General features: G+C 44.6%; 1 protein-coding gene across 4 annotated transcripts in view; it reads left to right on the forward strand.

Moving 5' to 3' along the window:
• COL9A3 (collagen type IX alpha 3 chain) overlaps positions 1-20,705 on the forward strand; it is a 39,587-nt gene extending 18,882 nt beyond the window's left edge. For all 4 annotated transcript variants that reach the window (XM_075020656.1, XM_075020665.1, XM_075020675.1 and 1 more), the window contains 19 exons: positions 322-375; positions 1,109-1,162; positions 2,292-2,345; positions 2,796-2,849; positions 3,156-3,209; positions 3,841-3,894; positions 4,654-4,698; positions 5,663-5,716; positions 6,152-6,205; positions 9,075-9,128; positions 9,567-9,638; positions 13,167-13,202; positions 14,612-14,656; positions 15,211-15,243; positions 15,632-15,778; positions 16,432-16,486; positions 17,337-17,519; positions 17,796-17,873; positions 19,874-20,705. In XM_075020656.1, the coding sequence (XP_074876757.1) occupies positions 322-375; positions 1,109-1,162; positions 2,292-2,345; positions 2,796-2,849; positions 3,156-3,209; positions 3,841-3,894; positions 4,654-4,698; positions 5,663-5,716; positions 6,152-6,205; positions 9,075-9,128; positions 9,567-9,638; positions 13,167-13,202; positions 14,612-14,656; positions 15,211-15,243; positions 15,632-15,778; positions 16,432-16,486; positions 17,337-17,519; positions 17,796-17,873; positions 19,874-20,049 (1,356 nt within the window). In that variant the 3' untranslated portion in view covers positions 20,050-20,705. The remainder of the gene's footprint in view (positions 1-321; positions 376-1,108; positions 1,163-2,291; positions 2,346-2,795; positions 2,850-3,155; positions 3,210-3,840; positions 3,895-4,653; positions 4,699-5,662; positions 5,717-6,151; positions 6,206-9,074; positions 9,129-9,566; positions 9,639-13,166; positions 13,203-14,611; positions 14,657-15,210; positions 15,244-15,631; positions 15,779-16,431; positions 16,487-17,336; positions 17,520-17,795; positions 17,874-19,873) is intronic.
• Positions 20,706-20,834: the final 129 nt, after the last annotated feature.

A 20,834-nucleotide genomic window follows, 5' to 3' on the forward strand; every position in this document is an offset into this window, starting at 1 on the left:
CTTGGATGAGACATCCAAGCAATAGTAGAGCCCTGGACACCTTTTGGGTGGATCTGAGGCTGAGCTCTGGGCTGGCTTGACAGCCGGGCTGGAGAGGGCAGGCACTCCGAATGCATGTCTGCGTGGGGTGTCTTCACAGTGTCACTTGCTCAGAGGCCATCACCAAAGGGGAAAATGTCTCATTTGTGCATCAGAAGGCTGAGCTTTTTGCCGCTTTTCACAGTTTCTTAATGTTTTCTGTGTTGAGTTGCTATGTCGTGCTGTTCTGCCATTTTATGTTTAACAGTGATTGGGTTTTAACTGATTTGTTTTCTTAATTAGGGCCCAAGAGGACTAAGAGGCCTCCCTGGTCCAATGGGTCCGGCTGGTGACAGAGTAAGAATCACCTTCTAATTTTTTTCCCCCAGCCCCCCCAGTTTGTCTCATGTGAGGTCCAGGTGGCACTTGTCCTTACTGACGACTGGAGAACTTGTAAAGATATAAAGTGCAGGCTCTTTCCTGGATGCCTCCAGCAGAACAATCTTCCAAAGGTCGGAGGAGCCTGCATACCTGAGGGATTGACAGGATCAGGCCCAGCCTGTTCTAAGCAAAGTGCTGTCCCTGCAGGACCAACAATGCTAAAGAATCTCGCAAAAAACTGGGAAATGTTTCATGAACATTTCACTTTCTGTTCTGTCTCTTTACAAGAAAAAGCCAAAGAATCACCGGTGGACAAAGATTTTTCAGGACATGAAAGTCTCCTCGGTGAGAACAGGGTCAATCTTTAGCTCATCGTGGCTTTGGACTTTTGCCAAGGTCCCTTGACCATCAGCCTAGAGGCTGAATGGTTTTGAATTTGATAAAGTCATGCCTTTATTTAGGAACAAGTGTGTTACCAAGATAGCACAAATGATATCAGTGTATCACAGAGATAATGATGGGGAGATTCAGAGTAAAAACCTGCTTGTTCAGAGGGGGATCTTTTGCAAGACTCTGTTGCAAACTAGCAAGAAATCTGGGGTGTCCTTCCAGGGCCTTTGTGTTTTCTTAGATTGTGATATAAGGTAGGGATACTGTTACTTCAGGCTCTGCCAACCACAGCACTACAATGATGTGTTATTCTCTGCAGGGTGACATTGGTTTCAGAGGGCCACCTGGAATCCCAGGACCTCCAGGGAAAGCTGTATGTATCTACTTCTCAGCGTCTCTATGGCCCTGCCTTCCACAACCAAAGCCTAAAGTTTATTCCTCCTGCGCTAAACTGCCAGTAAACAGAAGGGGGGTGCTGACCACCTCCATCGGATTTTTCCCTTTGCCTTTTTCGCTCCAGTGAGAGCAACGTTATTTCACCTGACCCAGACCTCATGATGTCTTTCCCTCAGTCGTGTGCCCCATGCCAGAATAAGTTCACCACGTTTCCATTGCTCTCTGTTCTTCGCTGCTCTTCCCTGAGCATCAGTGGCTGTGGGCAAGCACTTGAGAGGGGCATCTGTGGTGTTCTTGGGAAGGAGAGTTTTGAGGAGGAATCAGCAAGCGCTATCCTGAGCTTTCATGCTTTGAGCCTGGTCTATTCCCAAGTGCCCACAGCTCGCAAGAACTTTAGCTACAAGCAGAAATGGTTGTGTATTAAAGATGCAGTCCTCATCCTTTTGCAGAGCTCTGGGGTGAAATGTAGAACACGGAACCTGCACGCTTACCTGTGGACAGACTCCCGTACCCTCCTTACTGTGCCCAAATGCGAGACCTGATGCAGCATTATGGCCTCTCTATAAGAGCATTTTCCACCTAGTCTCTTCTTAGGGTGGATAATATGACATCTACTTTATAGCAGCCACCTGCCTGCACCAGCCAACACACCACAGTCTGCATTGACCCCGAGGCAGTACCCCCCTCTGGGGACCCCTCCCTAGTCTTTGCAATTATAGAAGAAATTCATCCGAACTAAAATAAAATGAGGTGCTTATTGTCCACCAAACATTTAATTACCCCGAGCAGGATCTAGACAGTAAATAATAAAGTTTTTCTCCCACTCTATTTCTGGTTAAAGGAAATGCTTCATTAAATGAAGGGGAAGGTGGTCTCTGCCCCGAGAGATTGTTGGCAAAGTCCCTGCTGCAATTCATCTGTGTGTCAGGAATTACAGAGCGTAACTGAGAAAGTACAGCCGAGTTCCTAGGGGAGTGTGTACGTTCACACCTCTGCTAACGCCAGAAAACAGCACAAAAAACCATTCATCATTTGCACCCTTGAACCCTTAGTTTTTGTCATTGTGTGATGAAGATGCTTAATGGGTTTTTCTTCCTCTGTCATAGGGAGACCAAGGAAACAAAGGACCTCAAGGATTCAGGGGGCCCAAAGGCGATACTGTAAGTGCAGTAAAACTCCCGTCTGCTCAAATTTTGGATCTGACATTCAAAGGAGTCTGTTTCACAGGTTTATTATGGCTTGTCCCCCCTCAGTTTATTTGAAAGGGAGGTGAAAGGGATGAAAGTATTCCTCTCAAAAATGAGATGTTTGAGTCTTATTAAAGATGCCTGAGTAATAAGGTGCCTAAGTGCTGCTTACAGTCCAGAGCACAGCGATCAGATGTTACATCTCCATCCCTTGAAACAATCAAGAATTTTCCCAGATGCTACCACCAGCATTGGGCCGGTTTTCTGGTGTGTCCAAAGAGAACCGCTATACCTACACGAACAGGGTAGGAGCCAGCACAAACTGAATGAAATGTCCCTAAAGAGTTTGAGTATTCTCTTTGCCGACTGATTATTATTAAGGCTTGTGTCCTGGATAACACAGGATTTATTGTTCATTTCTAGGGTAGACCTGGACCAAAAGGAAACCCAGGGGCTCGTGGACTCATAGGAGAACCTGTAAGTCAATTAAGTAGGATGCGTGTCTCGCTGTTCTCTTGCTTGCGGATGATGAGATAAAACACGATAGGAGAAAACTTGCACCTTACAGTCTTTGCCATCAAAATTCTGCTCTGTGGGTCTGTGTAACCTTCAGTGTAATCCTGGTTGGACCAAACCCGGTTGTACTGCTGTTGATGAAAAATCTCCCCGTCTCCCAGTACAACTGGAGTTGGACCCATTGCCAAAAGGTTCTTTGATGTGAATGTATTTTGCAAACTCCGGTATCTGCCTCATAACCTTAACCTGCATTGTGCGCGGTTGCAGGGCATGCCTGGCAAGGATGGACGGGATGGAGCTCCTGGACTCGATGGTGAGAAGGTTTGTAAAGTCCTACTTAAACACTGCAGGAAAGATTTCTGTTACTGTCCCTTGAGTTTTGTAAAGCTACTGATGCTTGTCAAGAACATGGCTGGAAAGCTTTTGCTTCTAAAAAGTTTTCCAATAGTGTAACAAGTGAGGAAGGGTGAAGCTGCTTCTATTAATTAATCCCAAGGAAATTCTCTAAAGAAAGAAGATGCACATACGGGCCATGCACATAGGATCTAAACTTAACTGTGTCCTTATACTTAGTGGTTCCTATTGGCTGACTCTAGGCCCTCAGAGATGCCTTTTCAGAGCTGTTGACAGAGACATCTGTTTATTTTAATTGCCTGTAGACAAAGCGCTGTCGGGTACTAGTTGCCTGGTTTTTGAACAGTGATTCTGCAGGAACAGGGTCTGTGTGCTGCCAGGGAAGGCCGGGAGCTGCAAGGGGAGTAGGGAATCACCTGGGACCTCTGGGCACCCAGTGTCCAGTGGGTACCCATCCCCTGTAGACACAACAGGTTCTTGGTCCTGCACTTATGGGGAGGGAGAAGATTACAAATGCCTGTTTGGGAATGGGTCTCCTACCTGTGTCAGACCGTTTTCCAGTACCAGAGGGTCCCTCCTAACCTCTCGATATCCACAGGGTGATGCAGCTCGCATGGGTGCTCCTGGAGAGAAGGGACCAAACGGACTGCCTGTGAGTATGGCAGCAGGACCCGTCACCTTCGGGGTGCTACAGCAGCTTGGCCTGCATACAGAGGTCCTTCCTGGGGAGAGGGGAGGTTCATTTTGTGCATTGTCTTACAAGGCGCCCCATTTAAGCCAAGAGGAAATGCACTTTTCCCACCATACAAACAGGGGAGCAGTGTACAAGATGGAATGGAAAACATCTGGAGTAGCACCAAATACTAATACAGTAATACCCTGGCTTTTGGCCAGTCTGGCTCTGTTTGAAATTTAAATGTGAGAGGGATTTTCTCATTCAGATCCCAGTGACGTGCATCCCTTATGCAGGGAGGTAAGATCTGGGATACAAATGGCGATAATTCAGCAGTAGCCTGAGCTCTGTTCCTTGCTTACTGGTGTTCATTGGCAAAATGTTTCATCCTTCCAATCTTCCAACTGTTTAAATAGAGGTAAAGTGTTCCTTCCTTCCTGTCTTACAGAATATTTTGAACACCCCTAGAGAGAGGTTTCTGCTGTGCAAAATGTTGCTGCTGCTGCTCTATTTGTATATTCCTCCTCTTTGCTCTAATTGTCAAGGATTATTGTATATAGAGCTGCTAGTGCGGTGAACAAGAGGGAAACTGAAGCCATAATTTTCATGGTGAAAGCTGCAGAAATGCAAATCCTCCATTTCTTCAAGCAAATGTTGCTCCTTGTAAATCCAATCAGACCAGAATAACAAATTTAATAACTCTGCTTCTGACATTGCTTTAATTTTATTTTTTTTCAGGGACTGCCTGGAAGAGCAGGTGTTAAAGGCTCAAAGGGTGAACCAGTGAGTCTCTCTTATGATGGGTTCTGGTGCAGAAGCTGCTAAACTTGTCACGGCAAGGTTTTTCGGCTTTTGGGAACTGGTGCCCCCAAGTAGACCCTGGGAACACTTACCCCGAAGCGATGGTGTCAGCGTTCCTGCCCGGGCCGGGTTCTCCTGGCAGTGAGGAGCAGGCATTAGGTAGAATGACTGAGCTGGCCCTGCTCTTGCTGAGACAGCTCTTGCACCTCGTTCAGTGAAGACACAGCAGATGCACGGGAGAGCCGTCAGTTGTTTAGTAAACCTCAGAAGGGAGCAGTCACCCTTTTGTCAAAGTCCCAAGAGCAGGCTTCATCTTTGGGAATCAAAAGGCTGAGCGTCTGCAAGCAGGAGCAGGATTATCTCATCTTGCCTTTGGAAGACTTTCCCTCTACCTCAGGAGAAAAGCTTCCACAGAGCTTTAGATTGGCACCAACCTGTGAGATAAAAGAAAATCTCAGACAGACCAAAGCAGTTCAGCACATAGCTGTTCCAGAAAGTGTCTTTTTTTTTCCTGCCCCTCCCCTTCCTTTCTGAACTTCCCTCTCTTCACCTGCATCATCATTCTTGCTAATCCTCATGCGTGAGAGCACGCTGCAGGAAGGCATTTCTCCACACAGAACGGTGATGCAGGAATGCTGAGCATGCCTCCAAAAGAGCATCCCGGTCTCACTGGTCCACTGTCCGAGATGGGATGCGGTGGCACTGCCCTGGGGCTGGCAGCCCTCCCTAGTCACTGCTCCCAGGACGGGCTGTACACCTCCCCTGTTCTTTAAATGTCTGTTGTTCAGAGTTTTGTCACCTTGGTCTTAAAACTGTCAAAGTTTAAAGCTGGTTTTATTTCCTGATCCAGGTTTTAACTCCCTCCTCTGTTTGTTGCTCTACGTAGGACAGACGTGACTCTCTCTGAAGTTATGCCCTAACTGAGTGTTTGCTTTCTGCTCCGCAGGGCAGTCCTGGAGAGATGGGAGAGGCAGGTCCCTCTGGAGAGCCAGGCATCCCTGTAGGTATCCCCATCATTTACACTTACCACGAGCTCTGCTGAGTGTGTTTTAAACCAAACCGCAAAGTTGGAGCTCGCGTGGCTGCTTCCCTGCACAAATAAACCTTTCAGTAACGCGATGGGTGCTGTGCTGCCTGCAAGGCATGCAAGCCCGCAGTGACGAGCGCTCCCAGGCAGCCCCACGCTTGCGTGGAACTACGGAGCAAGCATGATGCGAGCCGGCCGGGTGGGCACCTCCGTGCCCGGATATTATGCTGCAGCACAGGTCAAAGCCCACCAAGGCAGACGGTGCGACCTAGTGGATGGACCAACAGGGCAGGGAGTTTGGGATTGAAATAGTCTGGGATTCGGGAATACATTCTGGTTCTGTAGTGGGTTGGGAAGGGTGGATTCACGGCTCCTAAATGGCATGTCTGACTTTGGTGTTATTGCCAGGGTGAAGTTGGTATTCCTGGTGAGAGAGGTCTGCCGGGACCCAGAGGAGCAACTGTAAGTACAGCGCTGCTTGTAAAGCAAATAGATACCAAACCGGAGTTCAGTACATGGGGATTACTCTCTGGCTAAAGTAAAAGGCCTCATTCTCTCTTGATATTGTCTCTGGGGAGTTTTGGCAGCAGAGGAATTACTCCCCCATAAGTGGGTCAGATCCTGCTCTCACTGACAGCTCCGTGCAAATGCAAAGTGATTCCTCCCATTTCGTTGCACAACTGCAGCTTTCTTTGCCAAAGAGGTTTGTAGAGCTGCTACAGTCAGACAGGAGAGACTGGACAGTCAGCAATTCCCTCATTACACAGTAATAATAAGGTTCAGCTTGCGCTGCATGTGAGACATTAATGAAGCAAAACTCCTGTTAAGGCATTGGAAGGTACATTGCCACCAGCACATGAAACACGAAATCCTTCCCATTCCTGTATCGCTCTCCCTGGAGCAGTAGAGGTTCACTGCAAAACCTGAAGCCGTACAAGCAACAAAACTGGAAAGCCTGCACATTGTCATGGTGAATGACAGGGGCTTGAAAAGTGTTAAAAAGTTGGTAGACCTGTTGGGAATCTCTTGCCTTTCTCACACATAGTTGCATGCTTTTCCCAACTGCTTGAAACAGATTCCTTCTCCCACCCAGTACTGCAGCAGCATTATCCTGCTGGGAGCTTGTAGGTATGAGCCCCTAGGGAACAAAACCCCATACACAGCTCTAGCAGTTCTCACTTTTACTCTGTGAACTGACAACTTTATGTAACTTCTGGGTCAGAAACTGCTGAGGTCCTCAGTAGAGCATCTTGTTCCTGCTTTCATTGCGTTCCCTGCATCATCTCAGAGCCTGAGAAATAAATTGGAGTTGCAATGCAAACCTGAAAATAACTGCATGGACCCATTATGTCCCTGCTGAATAGCCGAGATAATAATAAATGATATCAGGGTGATAAAAACCTGATTTTGTTCACACTACTAAAAATGCTAGGATGCCTTTTATTTTGTCATTCCCCAACTAGTGCTGCCATTGTGGTCGGACCTGACCTTCCAGTGGTTTTGTTGGGTGTTTTTTCTTCTCTTTTTTTCCCCTCTTAATCTCATTTTGAAATCTAGAAGCCTACAGCAAGTCTAACGTGATTTCTGGTATGTGCCAGTTGGAAAAAATTGAACTGTATCATGATTTATTGTTTGTGAGCAGCTGCTCTTTAAACTTCCAAGGAGAGGGAAATCACCCTTAGAAATAAACTAAATGAATAATGTTTGCTTTATGTTTGCAATTTTTCATCAAAATAGCTGGCCCCACGGAAGTTATCGTATTATTATAGCCAAAAATCAAATGCAGTTGAGCTAATTGCATTGGTGCTGACTTCTGACGTGGGTGCAATAGCAGCTGAACCCATATTTTTTTCTAACCTAGGTTTCTAATTTCTGATTTGTGTTATTAGAGTCCTAATTTATATGAATTATAGTTAAGCCTGGGCTATTCTAAGAGAGTTGCAGGATTTGTCTAGTGTTAAGGCTGTTTGGCTCAAAACAATCTGACTTTATTTAGCATAGCATATCAAGCATTTCTTCCCATTCAGAGACTGTCAGGTTCTATCAGGTCCCAGCACTTTAGAGGCACCAGCACAGCCGAGTCATTTTTGATGCAATTTAATGTAACTTTCCTAGACCTCTGTATTTACAACTCTCAAAGTTCCTTACTGAATTCCAAGCAGAAAACAGGAGTGGAAACAGTAACCACAAAAATACCTGAGCCTTTTGAAGGCGATGCTGCTTTATTTCAGCAGATCGGCTCCTTTCTTTGGGCAGACGCTGGTTTCTGCACGAGGTTACAGCCGTGTTGATCTTCAGAGCCAGGCAGGGATAAGGGCGGCTGGTTTAGATCATACATTGAGTCACACGTCACACGAGGATTTCCTCTTCCTAACAACCAGAAAAAATTGCAGGAGACAGTGGGTGTTCAGATACCGGGGAGAATTTGTAGGGCTAACAATTAGGGAAAAAATACTAAAGGAAAAAATAGAGGTGCCATTTTAACACAGGGCACACCTGCACTGCAATCCAGTAGACAGCTGGTGTCTTGGTACATTGGACAGTCTGTGCTGACTGATCCTCTGCCTGGGGCGGCCAGTTTTAACTTTATTTGTGTCCCTTAACACTACACCCAGCAGAGATGGCTGTGAAAGGAGACAAAGCTGAAGTCCCACCTTGTGACAGAAGTTTGCCTAAGGCATCTGTTTCAAGAAAGCGCTTTACAAAATGGGATTTAGATGCCTAAATTAGTAGGGTTTTTTTCACCCGAGATCTTTATCGCATTTTTCTCAATAGAAAACAAGAGAGACTCCTAAGGGTAATGTTCATGTCCTGTCTAGTGAGCCAGGCTCTTAAAAGCACCCGCACTAACAGCGTAAGACACTGCCTTTTTCTATATTGCTGGCACCAGGTACGTCCAAGGAAGTGGATGCAATTGCCATTTCTCATTTTCAAGTGCGTGCAGCACATTTTACAGTAGTTTCTTGCAGAAATGGATCAATTAAAAGCATGATATAGGGAAAGCAGATCCCCTTTAATGTATATTGTCTATGCACTATCATGCTACCACTTTTTGCTGTCATTGATCTTTACTGCTCATGAGTATGCTATGTTCTTAAGCATTAATATATAGAAATAAGCATTTCTGTTAATGATATTAACAAAGCTCAGTAACCACCGAGCACCACTTTACAGTGGCTCGTCAGGTTCATCAGCAATGCCACCGGGCAAAGTGTGCTGCGGCACAGAACTGCGTGATCTCTCTCTGTTAGAAGTGAGCCAGTTTAGTCACACAAGCGACTTACCTGGCCCTGAATTTTCTCCTCACCAAAGCTTATCTTTCTCTTTTCAGGGACCACTTGGTCTTCAAGGCCCGATGGGAGTCCCTGGTGTCAGAGGTTTCCAGGTTGGTATGCCGACAAGGGTGATTTAACGTGCATCGTGTTTTGGCAGGCCACTGCTTTCTGCAAACCGCTGGCAAGACCAGTTGCATGAGGGCAAGAAGTGATAGGAAGAAGCATCTTTCCGTTTGACACCTTTATTAACACAGTACAGTAAGAGCACAAGGCCAGATAAGCTGCCTGCTGGAACAATTTATATTTAGTATCTGTTTGCAAAAGAAGGGTTTGAGTTTGACCTACGTAAAGACACCTTAATTTCTCCTTGATCTGGACACCCTCAGCCTGTATGGTACTAGGGGGAAAAAGGAGAGAGGAGATCTAAGACAAATGACCTTTTCGAACATGTTATGGAGACTGGTGAACTTTGGGGGTGTCAAGACAGGCAGGGTTTCCTGGCACTGTAAGCTGTAGCTTGTTTTTTTTCTTTTTTGTTCTCCTAACAGGGTCCCAAAGGTGCCAGTGGTGAACCTGGCCTTCCTGGTCCAACTGGAATTCGTGGAGAGTTAGGTGACAGGGTAAGGAGAAGACATCTGTAACTAATTCCTGTTTGGGAGATGTGAAATCAGAGTGGAACGGGGCCCCTGAACATGGTGTGGCTGATATCAGCGCAGCAAACACAGGCAGGCTTGGTAGAAGGTGGGTGCATTGGGTGTCCCAGTCCATCCTTTGAGGCTGCTGCGTGCTCAAGATGGACCCTACGGCAGGTAGCAGGATTCGTGCATCCTGTCTCTTCTGTTCCTGTCCTTGTTTCTGTTTCAGTTCAGGAACTCCCACTATTTTTAGACAGGGTGGATTGTTTAAAAGAGACTTTGGGATCCTATCCTGGCCAGAATAGATGATTGGTTTGGTTTTTTTCCCTGCTTTGTATGCTGATTTCACCAAAATCTCGCTTCCTGTGAGCACAGGAGAGCCGATTCATGCATTTTTGATACTCAGATGCTTGATTAGGTTCTCTGGATTTTTTAAATTACAGTTTGCTCAGTGATTTTCTTTTTGAACAGCAACACACCTGGGCCCCTACACCTCAGAATAAATGCGACTTTTTATTTAAATGAATTCATTCTCATTTAAAAGAAGCCAGCAGGGCAAAGTGAACGACATTTGCTCAGGGCTTGCAGGAGAACAGTAGCCATGTGTTCGCCGGGTCCCTCGGCTCCAGCTTTAAGGTGAAGTTTCTGTGTAAGCAATCGCAGCGGCACCACGGGGGTTTCACAATGGCCCTTCTGTGCTGGTTCCAGGCAGGTTTAAAAAAGCCTCTTGGAGGGACTGTGAGCCTGGAAGTGTGAAACAGGAGGGTTATTGTAGAGCTGTGGGGTTCTGACTGCAGTCAGGGCTTTGCTGCGGTGAAAAATGTATGTTCAGAGGGGAAGAGGCCCCTGCACAGAGCAGCCTGGTATCCAGAGAGCTGCTCCAAGCAGAGGGAGAGAAAATGTTATGCTTCAAGCAAAAAAAAAAAAAAAAAAAAAAAAATCTAGGTTTTATTTCTGGCTCTGAAGTTAAGTGTAGTTACTCTAAGATGTAATTGTTGATTGTTTCTTAACACCACAGCTCGTTAACAGCTTTCCCCAGGAAAGCGTGCTGTAGCAGGTTTGGATAGTGCTGGAGACTTTCCACCTCCACGTACGCAACTGGTACTCAAAGTAACTTCCATCTGCCCACCCAGTCCCACTGGTGTCGGTGACAGCCACGTGTGCCCACAGTCCTCCTCCGTGCGGGCAGCAGCGAGGGCTGCGCCAGCAATCAGCCCGGCGAATTTCCACGCTTGTTACTAGGCACAAGATTAGGGCTGGGAAGACCCTAAAACTTCAGACTGTGTCCTTATAGCTTAAACAAACAGCCTTTGCTGCTGGGAGTGATGGCATCCGCCGGGGGGCGGACAAAGAGCACAGCAGATACTGCCCCGGGTTTGCTTTACTGCCAACCCAGCCTGCTGGTCCTGGTGTGTATAAAGAGAACAAATGCAAGTACAGGATCAATCCAATTACACTGTCCCAGCTGCAGCTAACCCATCACGCTCTTCTGAAATCAATTGTGGCTTTTTTTTTTCTTTGGGGGAAAAAAAAAAAAATCCTGCAAGCCTGACTTAACAGGTACTGATATGCTTTTTCACAGTCCTTGGACTGACTGTGGCCAGGAATATAAACCAGCATATCGGTAAGTGTATTTGCTGGCATGAAAAATACAAGAGGTTTAGTGCATTTGACTGTAAGATATAAAACAGCATTGAGATGATATATAAACCATCTTGTTGGAGTGGGATATTGGGGAGGGGAAGGATTTGACTGAGGTAGCAATAGGCAAATATTTTTCCTCAGCATATTTATTATGATCAAATTCCTGAGGATTCTGGATGCCGGTAGCCGTCTGGGGCAATGTCTCTCTCAGCGCCATACTGGCATCACCAGATGCTTAACCAAAAATGTTGGTTGTGTTTAACTGATAGGGTGATACAAACGTGAGGATGGCTGGTGGCCATCGAGCTGGTGGCCCTAAAGTCCTGTCACTTGTTCCTGCTGCATGCTGGGAATTATTACTGCTGGAAATTACAGTTTTGAATCAAAGTCTTTTTGGCTAAGCTTTTCTTTAAGGGAGCATTCCTCGCAGGACAGAGTCTTTGTTGACTAAGCTGTGTTTTATTGCCATAAACTTTTATGGAGCTTTGGGACTCTGTGAAGTCAGAGGTATAAATCTAGATAATAATGTTCAGAAAAGAATATATTGCCTTTGCCATTGGCAAACATAAAATGGGAGCTATAAATAGCTGTAGCCATTCTTGCATTTCCACATTCCATTGTCAGTTTTACTGAGAATTATTTTTTCTTTAATAGAAATCCCCCCCCTTTTTTAACTTATTCAGTGTTTGACTTGAGCAAAATGACATGTGTTTGTCCTCCTTGAAGATTTGTTCCACTGAGCCATCTCCTGATCTGGCTTGCAGATGCCAGACTGATGAATGTGCTGTAGAAGTCCTGTTTGAAGGGTATAATGGTTGAATTTCCCATGTAGATTTTGCAGTAGAGAAAAAAATCTGGGGTTCTCCTGAACTCCTGGTTGGCTCTGCCAAAGTCAGAAATAGGGCTGAAAATATCTCATGTCTTCTCTGTGAATGCCAGGTAGATAAAGTTGGAAGGATTTCTCAAGTTGTCTGACTTATTCGTAGGGTGACAATCAGTTTATTGTCTAAATGTATTTTATTGCTGTGGCTGTGTTCTTCTGTGAATCTCAAAGTCAGGAGCACCTAACTTTAAATCCCCAGAAAAACTGACAGTCTAATAAAGCCTTGAAAAACCATCCTGACTTTTTGCCCTTGCGGTACAATAATGTTCTTGTCCATTTTACACCATGAGTAAATTCAGTCTCCTTCTCACATCTTCAGGTGTGAAAGGCAGAGATCAATTGCCCACCAGTCTCATCCCGGACCTCGTCCTTTAATTTGTGAATTTGTAAAATTGCTGTTTCGGTCACAATAGTGAGATGACAATAATGAAAAGCAGAGGGGCAGAAGGAAAACAGAGTTCCCACCCCTGGGATGGATGTGAAAGATGACTTTTGTGAAACAGTTTTAAAAGACTAGGATTAAAAGCACAGAATTCATTTTAGTTTTATTTAGGAAATTGAGGAGGTTGGTATGAAAAAGGCCAGTGCCAGGCAGGTGGGGAGCAGCACATCACTGAGCCATGTCAAGAAAGTCTCTCTGGTCCTGTTGGATGAGGACTTGGTGGGCAGAAGACGACCAGGCTTGAACTGGGAGGTCCTGCCTGGTCTGGCAGCTGCTCTCTGCTGCCTCTGGCATGGCAAGAGGTTTGAGAAACCGTCCTACAACACAAACCAGTAACTGTACAGAGTGCTACAAAGCTAGCAAGGATGCTTAAAATCTCTTCTTATTTCTAAGAAGTATGAATGAGATTTGGACCCTCCTACTTGGCAGTTGGGAGGCTAATTCCCAACCCCTTGCTGAGTGAGTGGATGTCTGACCGCACCAGGAATTCACGGGAAAATAACAGTTTGAGCTCATTTGCCTTCTTTCTTTTACATATTCTCAGGGTCCTACTGGTGTTCCTGGTCCCAAAGGTAACCAGGTAAGTGAAAACTTTTCATGCTGTAGTCAGCAGAGGCATTTAAACCGTACCATAGGTGCAGGCTTTGACAGCACAAACTGCTTTTCCTCCATCAAATGAAAATATTCTGGAGCAGGCACCGGCAAAACCCTCTTTGGTCCCGTTTTTTCTGTGTTGGTAAAAGAGATGTAGTCTGTTCTAATGGAGACACATGAAAATGCTGTGATAAAAATGCTACGCTCTTGCTGTGTATTTTGTAACCACGAGGCGTGCCATATATGAACTCCTCACGTCATATTCCTCCTGAGTTTAGAAGCATAGCTTTTCACTGAACTTGATATGCCTGATGAAGAGGATTTGTGCTAGCCTCAAAGCTTAGCATACTAATAGACTAATTTAATCTTTTACTTTTCGCTGCTTAACTTCCATAGTTGGATTAATCTCAGCAACGAGCTTTTGAGCCAGTTTTCATCAAATATATGACTTTGATTCATGCATGACTGTTTTTGCAGTAAACGAGTGCTTTTCCAGCAAGCGTTGCTTATTTTGTTTACCCTTGTCAGTGTCTGCGTGGTCTCTGTTTTGTTGCTAAGGGAAAGATCAACCTAATCTCCGTTTGTCTTGAAATAACTTCCTCTCTAAAGCCATAGAGTCACCATAACGATGTTCATTATCTGTTCTAATTGCCGTGCAATAAGCCAGATCTGCTGCAGAGCGTTCGGCACGGGAAGCGCTGCCTGTGCAGCCGGTGACAGCAGATTGCAGTGATGCTGGAATTGCACACGCTGCTGTTGGCTTAACGGAGGCGATCAGCAAATTGATGCTCCTTGTCGTGGCTAGTAAAATTAATGTCACCAGAGCTTTAGCCACTCTTACGGTCCCCAGACAGAGTGGAGAGGGATGGTCCTCACCAAGTGATGGATCGCTTCTGTTTAAGCGTGGGATGAAGCTGTTCTGCAGATGACTCTCTACTGAGGAAGCCTAGAGGACACAGTTACACTGGACACTGAACGTTTAGCTGTCATTGCAAACCCACGTTTTCTATGAGACCCAGAGCCAGGGAACCTGAAATCTAGATTCCCTGTATGAGGAATGCCCGTGCCAGCCTGTGGATGTCTTTCACGGCCACCTCATCAGGGCTCTCATCTGTATGAATTCAGCCTTCCATCCAAGTACCAGCTTGTTGCAAAGGGCACCTAGTCCTCGTGCAAGCTGCCTTGCACCACGAGTGCCATTGTCAGCAGGGGAACAGCTACTGTAGAGTCCAGCTTTGGGAAGAGAGAAGTTCCTCTTGCTGGAGCAGCTCTATAAGCTGCTAAGTGGCCCCGTCTCCCTTAGGAGCTGAGGTTATCCAAGTGTCAGTGAGCCTTATTGTCAGTAATCTTTGTGCACCAATAGGTGCAGTGTTAATTCTGGTATCTCAATTTCAGGGCATTGCTGGAGCAGACGGCCTCCCAGGTGACAAAGGAGAACTGGTAGGTGTCCTTAAATTCAGTAGACTCGACTCCTCAAATAACAGATGGATCTAGAGAACCACGTATCAAGAACTAATGTGGTCAGTCAGAATTAACTGTCCAAGAGCTCCAATCCTGCTAGCTGCGATAAGAAGGCAACACAAGCCTTTCCGCCACCGAATTCACGGTGTGCATCAGCTCTTGTCTTCAGGAAGCACCGGATAGCCGGTGTGGCTTTGGCAGAACTGTGGTGTATCAGCACTTATTTGTCATTTTGCTCCTCAGAGCGGTCAATCTTGCTCTGTCTGGGGGGTTTGGTCCACCTCAAGAAGCAGCCAGGTTGCCTGGACCTGCGTTCAGCGTTGGTACCCGGGGCAAGTCTTGGCATTAGAGTCCTCTCCCTGTTGTGCTAGGGCTGAATCTGGTCTCCAGCATCCTTTTAATCATTCCTGGCCCCTTTGCTAGAAAAGCCCACGTACGTGTCATTGCGGCTTCCCGGAGCTTAGGAGATTTGACTTGAGATCTGCATTTTCTGAATGGATCATGCTTTCTTATTTCTCTTTTCTTTCTAACAGGGTCCCTTTGGTCCCCCTGGCCAAAAAGGAGAGGTACGTGTTAGATATTGTGGGCTCATGCCCCGAAAAGTTTGGGAGTAAACATGCTTATCACATCTTTTGATGACATATCTCTGTAAACTATGTTCTGGCATTGTTTCCTAGAAGCATGTTTCCTTCATGGTCATGCTATAAAATCTATGACAATGACAATTTTTTGTGGCATTCAGAACATTCAGATGTGATCATTTTCCTGCAGCAAGGACTCCTATTATCATGACCTATGTATGTAAAATCACCCATACGATAAACAAAATGCATATGGTCAGCCAGACCAGCGAGGGAAACCTGAAGAAAGGCTTAACTAATCCCCATGAGAAAAGAATGGCCCGTGTCTTGTGTTTTAAGTGGGTTTTGTTGGGTTTTTTTTGCTTTATTACAGCCAGGAAAAAGAGGAGAACTTGGTCCAAAAGGTGTCCAAGGACCTAATGGGACAGCGGGAGCACCAGGGATCCCAGGACATCCAGGGCCCATGGGCCATCAGGGAGAGCAAGGCATTCCTGGCATCACGGGAAAACCTGGGCCACCTGTAAGTATTATCTGCTTCTGGGGCACAGTCAAGTAACTAATGAATCGTGAATTTCGGATGCGTATTCAGAAAATAAGGTGCTGTGTTTGAGCAGGCAAAAGTAGGTAACAGTGTATGTAAGCTAACAGTCTTGCATCAAGAGTTTACCAGTGCAAAAAGTTTTAACAGTTTGCAAGCTTCAGAATTAAAGTCCCCCAGAATGCACGCCTGGGAGAATTAATCTTCTCTCACAATGATACATGAACAGATGATCTGCATCTATTGGAACGGGGTGTAAGTCCCTGTTCTTATTACAAAAGCGAGTTAGAAGTCAGTCATTTAAAAATATAGCTCCTATTCATCACTTCAAATGTTAGACCTCTGTCTTGGTCCAGAGCTGATGTTTCATCATTCAGGAAAGGCCAGATAAACTCCAGATTAAATATCTGGCTTAACATTACAATTGCTCTCTGCCATTAGTATGAAAGAGCTTCTGAACTGAAGCTGTCATCTTTTGAAGAGGGGAAAAAAAGCCACTCCTCTCTACTCCTCTTCATGTGGGATCCTATGCTGCTTACTGAGCTGCTGGAAATGTTTTGTGTCCTGAAGCTTCTGTCAGGGATGATTACCGATAATGTGCTTTGTATAAGCACAGATTCTTCTGTAAATTGCAGGGCAAAGAGGCCAGTGAACAACATATAAGAGAACTCTGTGGGGAAATGATAAATGGTGAGTATTACTGAGAGAAAACTGACTTTAATTACCATATTTAGCTGAAGATGAGTAGATTCTGAACATAAGATGGCTCCTGAGAGTTCTTATTTTTCTGTCTTAAGAAAAAATATATTGTCCTTTAATGTAAGGAAATTATTCAGGAGATCACCTCGTTGTCTGAGATGTCTTTCATTTTTCTAAAATTAGTATTTTTAAATGATTCATCATGGCAACATACAAAGTGTGCTGAAAGCAGCTTTGACCCAAGTCTCATGCACACACGCTGGCAAGAGCTGGCTGGTAGAAGTGTCTGCCCTGACCTGTGTCATTTTCAACTTCAGCTCCCACCTTTTCTCCTCTCCATGGCACACCCCATCACCCTGGAGCAGGGCTCGGGGCAGGCGTCCGCTCCCAAGGAGTGTTCTTCTTTCTTTGAGGCTACTGCTCTGTATTTAGAGGTTATGTATGTTGGCCATTTGGGATGAAGTTAAACTCTGAAAGCTTGTTCCAGAAAACTTGTTTTGATTATCTCATTTTCTAGAATACTTGACATCTTTTAAAGTGGTTTGGGAAACAGGATGTATCAACGGCTTAAAAACCTGCAGATTTCTGACCAAAATCTCCCTCTGTGGAGATGTTAAAAAATAAAAATAAAAAAATCCACAGATGAGCTGAGAGGACCATGTTTCCTCTGCCAGAAGCAGTTAAGTGTGTAGGAGCAGCAGGGAGCAGGATCTGCCCAAGCGTGCAGCTCTGCTTTACTGTCAGACAGAGTTTTCAACCACTCCACGCTTGGTGGCAGACAACAAACAGCCAAGCAAAGAGTGAAAATGGTGGACGTGTGGTTTTTAATTGTTCTTTTCAGATCAAATTGCACAGTTAGCTGCTAATCTGAGAAAGCCCTTGTCTCCTGGAATGACGGGTCGTCCTGGCCCAGCTGGTCCCCCAGGTCCTCCTGGAGCTATGGGAAGTGTTGGGCATCCTGGTCCTCGTGGTCCCCCTGGATACAGAGGGCCAACAGGAGAACTTGGTGATCCTGGTCCCAGAGGTATGTATGTAAGACTAATCCAACCTGGTCCTCTTTTGTTCCCACTGAAATAAATTGCAAACTTGTACTAATTTCAGCAGTGGAGGAGAAAAGATCAGGCCTTGGGCAGCGGGTGGAGTTCTGGAGGGCAGTTTTGCATCTTTAAGGATGCAGTGTAAGCAAAGATCCTAGGAATGTCCTGAGGATGTTGAGCTTCTCTTGATCTTTCTCCTTCCTGTCCTTGGATCCAGCTGCAGTGCACAACTCACTGTTGAAATTGTCTGTTTATGATTTAAGGTGACACTGGTGAAAAGGGAGATAAAGGACCTGTTGGTCAAGGTATTGATGGGCCTGATGGTGATCAAGGACTTCAAGGTAAGGCTGTGCAAATAATTCAATAAATAAACCATGACTAAAAAAGTAAAGGTTTAAGAGGGACAGCTCAGCATAACGTTGGCAGTATGTTATAATCACTTCGTTGTTGTAATCGTTACATTAGGGTTGTCTTCCTGTGGGTACAGCATGTGCAGAGTTTGAACAGCAGAACTCAGCACATCCCCTCTTCACAGCACTCCTGTCTAGTCCTGAACGGTTTGGAGAATGTTTCCGGGAAAAGCCTGCTGGGACAGCCAGGCTCTTCATTTGTTCTTGGTTTCTTCCACTAATGGCTGTGAGAGGTCAGGAGCTTTTCTAGAAGGGGAAGTTAGAACCCTTCGTAGCTACTCCCACAGGGTTGCCAGTGTCAGAAGGTTGTTCTTTTCAGTGGTACTTCATATGCAGTAACTAGTTAATTAACAAGTAGTGTATCAGTTCATTTAAAGGTGTGTAACACTTGTGGGGCTCTGGCTCCAGATTAAGGCAAAAGGATCATGCCTGCTGCCTGTTTCCTGGTGGACATGGTCTTTTTGGTGCTCTGCTTAAAGAATGCTGGATGCCCAGCTGTAGTTCTCCAACATTCAGTTCATGTTTCTGGATCAAACACAGGAAATCGGGGACAATATTTAATTTTACCAGAAACAAACATAACGTCCTAGTGTAATGATTTTGAAAGATAGTGGTGTTATTGCTCTGTCCCTGGCTATAATCCTAGTTTCTGAAGTCATGAATCCTTTATCAAAAGATTCAAACATTAATTTATGCAAATTAATGAATATCTATTAGAAACTTGGAAGAATATTCTTTTATTTTGCTCACCTGTTAAAGCAGCTTTTCTCATTGTGATTACATCTGTACAATGCATAAGCTACAGGCATCAAAAGCAGGCTCTGCATCCATGTAATTTCATAAACTGAGAATATTTATACCCAGTTGTCTTATTTTATGGAAGAATTTAATTGCATTAATCCATAAATGTTTTATTTTCCAAAGCACGTAAGAAGAGGCTACGTTTCACATACTAGATATTGAGAGCATTTGTCCTACTCGTGAAATGTGAGGAGATCAACAGTAGATGCATTTCATCACTTACATGAATAAAAAGGATCAGGCACCATCTCTCTCTCTATCATAATTAAGACAGAAATACAGGCTTATAGACCACCTGATATAGCTGTCCCTCAGGGAGACAGAATCATATTGTACAGTATTTCAGAAAGCTTCAGCAGCTTGCTGTTACAGAAATTAGTGTTTTGTGGTTATTTTTGGCATCTGAAGGAAAAAAGAAACATAATAGCAGAAATTATTTTTGCCAGTAAACAAAATATGTATTTCATCGTGAGCAAATTTTTTAAATTGGACACAGGTATAAAGGAAAATCCTTATCTGTAACGTCAGGGAGATGTTCTGTATCGTCATTCTCACTACTCCCCTGACTCAGAATCTCAATTACAACTAGACTTACAGAGGTGCAATGAATTGAAGCAGCTGAAGGCCACAGCATCCCACTAAGGCCGGACAGTTGTAAGCACTCCTATTGTCACAGTAAGTAAGCTGTGAGCTCACACATCCAGGACATGCCTTGAGCAAACTATTCAGGGATGACATAAAATAACTCTGGTTACAAATTACTTGTTATTCATGGAGTCCTACACTAACTGAGGCAGTACTGACATGGAATCCAGTTCTACAGCAGTCAGCAAAAGTCAAACCAGACAGATGCGGTAACAAAAACGCAATACTAAACATCCTCCTTCTACTATACCGAGGTAATTCCAGTAAAGGCAAAGGTACTCTAAAAAATCCAATGCACATGCTCCAGATTCAGGCTAAATTTATTCAACACCTTGTACTCAACAGGCCACAACAGGTCTGATGTACAGACAACTCAAAGTATTTTAAGAACTCTAAAAGTAACACATATATATATATACACACATATATTTAAAGAAAAGGGAGGGGAAGGAAATAATTCATGTAACCTTTTTCCCCTTGTTTAGGACTACCTGGTGTACCTGGAATTACTAAAAATGGTCGTGATGGTGCTCAGGGTGAACCTGGTCTTCCAGGGGATCCTGGTACTCCTGGTGCTATTGGGGCTCAGGGAACTCCAGGAATATGTGACACGTCGGCTTGCATGGGAGCTGTTGGAGCATCAATTTCCAAAAAATCATAAAACAGCACAAGAAGTGGAGAAGTGACTGAATATTTAAATAAACAGTGCATTGTAAGAGAACAGACAGAATCCTCCTAGTGATAAATGGACAGATGTTCCTTCTATTGTATTAAGTGGAGACTTTGACACAGTTCTATGAAAAAGATAGCATCAGATGACAACTTTAATTAAAAGATGCTTTATGAGTATTTTCTCCTCCCCCCAATTATTTTCCAGAATTTTTACTACTAAACACCTCACCTTCTCTTTCTCCCTTTGTTCAAGACCTGCAAGAGGAAGCATTGTTCCTTTTTACCATCACCCCCCACCCCCCCTACTGTGTACTAAAGATCACAGCTTTTCTGTATAAACACTTGAGCCTTGCCAGTTGAATTCCTTGGTGCTGCTCCCACTGACTTCAGTTATGCAGGTTTGTGCACTAAGATATATGTTGTTAAGATATTCAGGCACCTAACTGCTACTTCTATCAGTGGAAATTAGACATTTAAATATCCCGTACTTTACTATCTTAAGATTCTGGCCTAAGAAAAGACCATAGCTTATGTACAATGCTGTCAGTTACCAATTTTCAGACTGCACCTCAAATATTTGCCAAGACTAGTAAATAGTAATCCTCTTGCAATCAAATTCTGCAAAAGGTGTAATGTATATATTTTAATATACAGGGGAGAATTTTTGTATATTTCCATATGATAATAAAGGAAATTAAGTAACAGCATTTTCATGACCTCTACTTAAGCTATTTGCACAGTAATTGTGAATGAAACCCCAAATAAGAAAGGATG

This window comes from Buteo buteo, chromosome 2 (genome assembly GCF_964188355.1).
Source record: "Buteo buteo chromosome 2, bButBut1.hap1.1, whole genome shotgun sequence".
Classification (NCBI taxonomy): domain Eukaryota; kingdom Metazoa; phylum Chordata; class Aves; order Accipitriformes; family Accipitridae; genus Buteo; species Buteo buteo.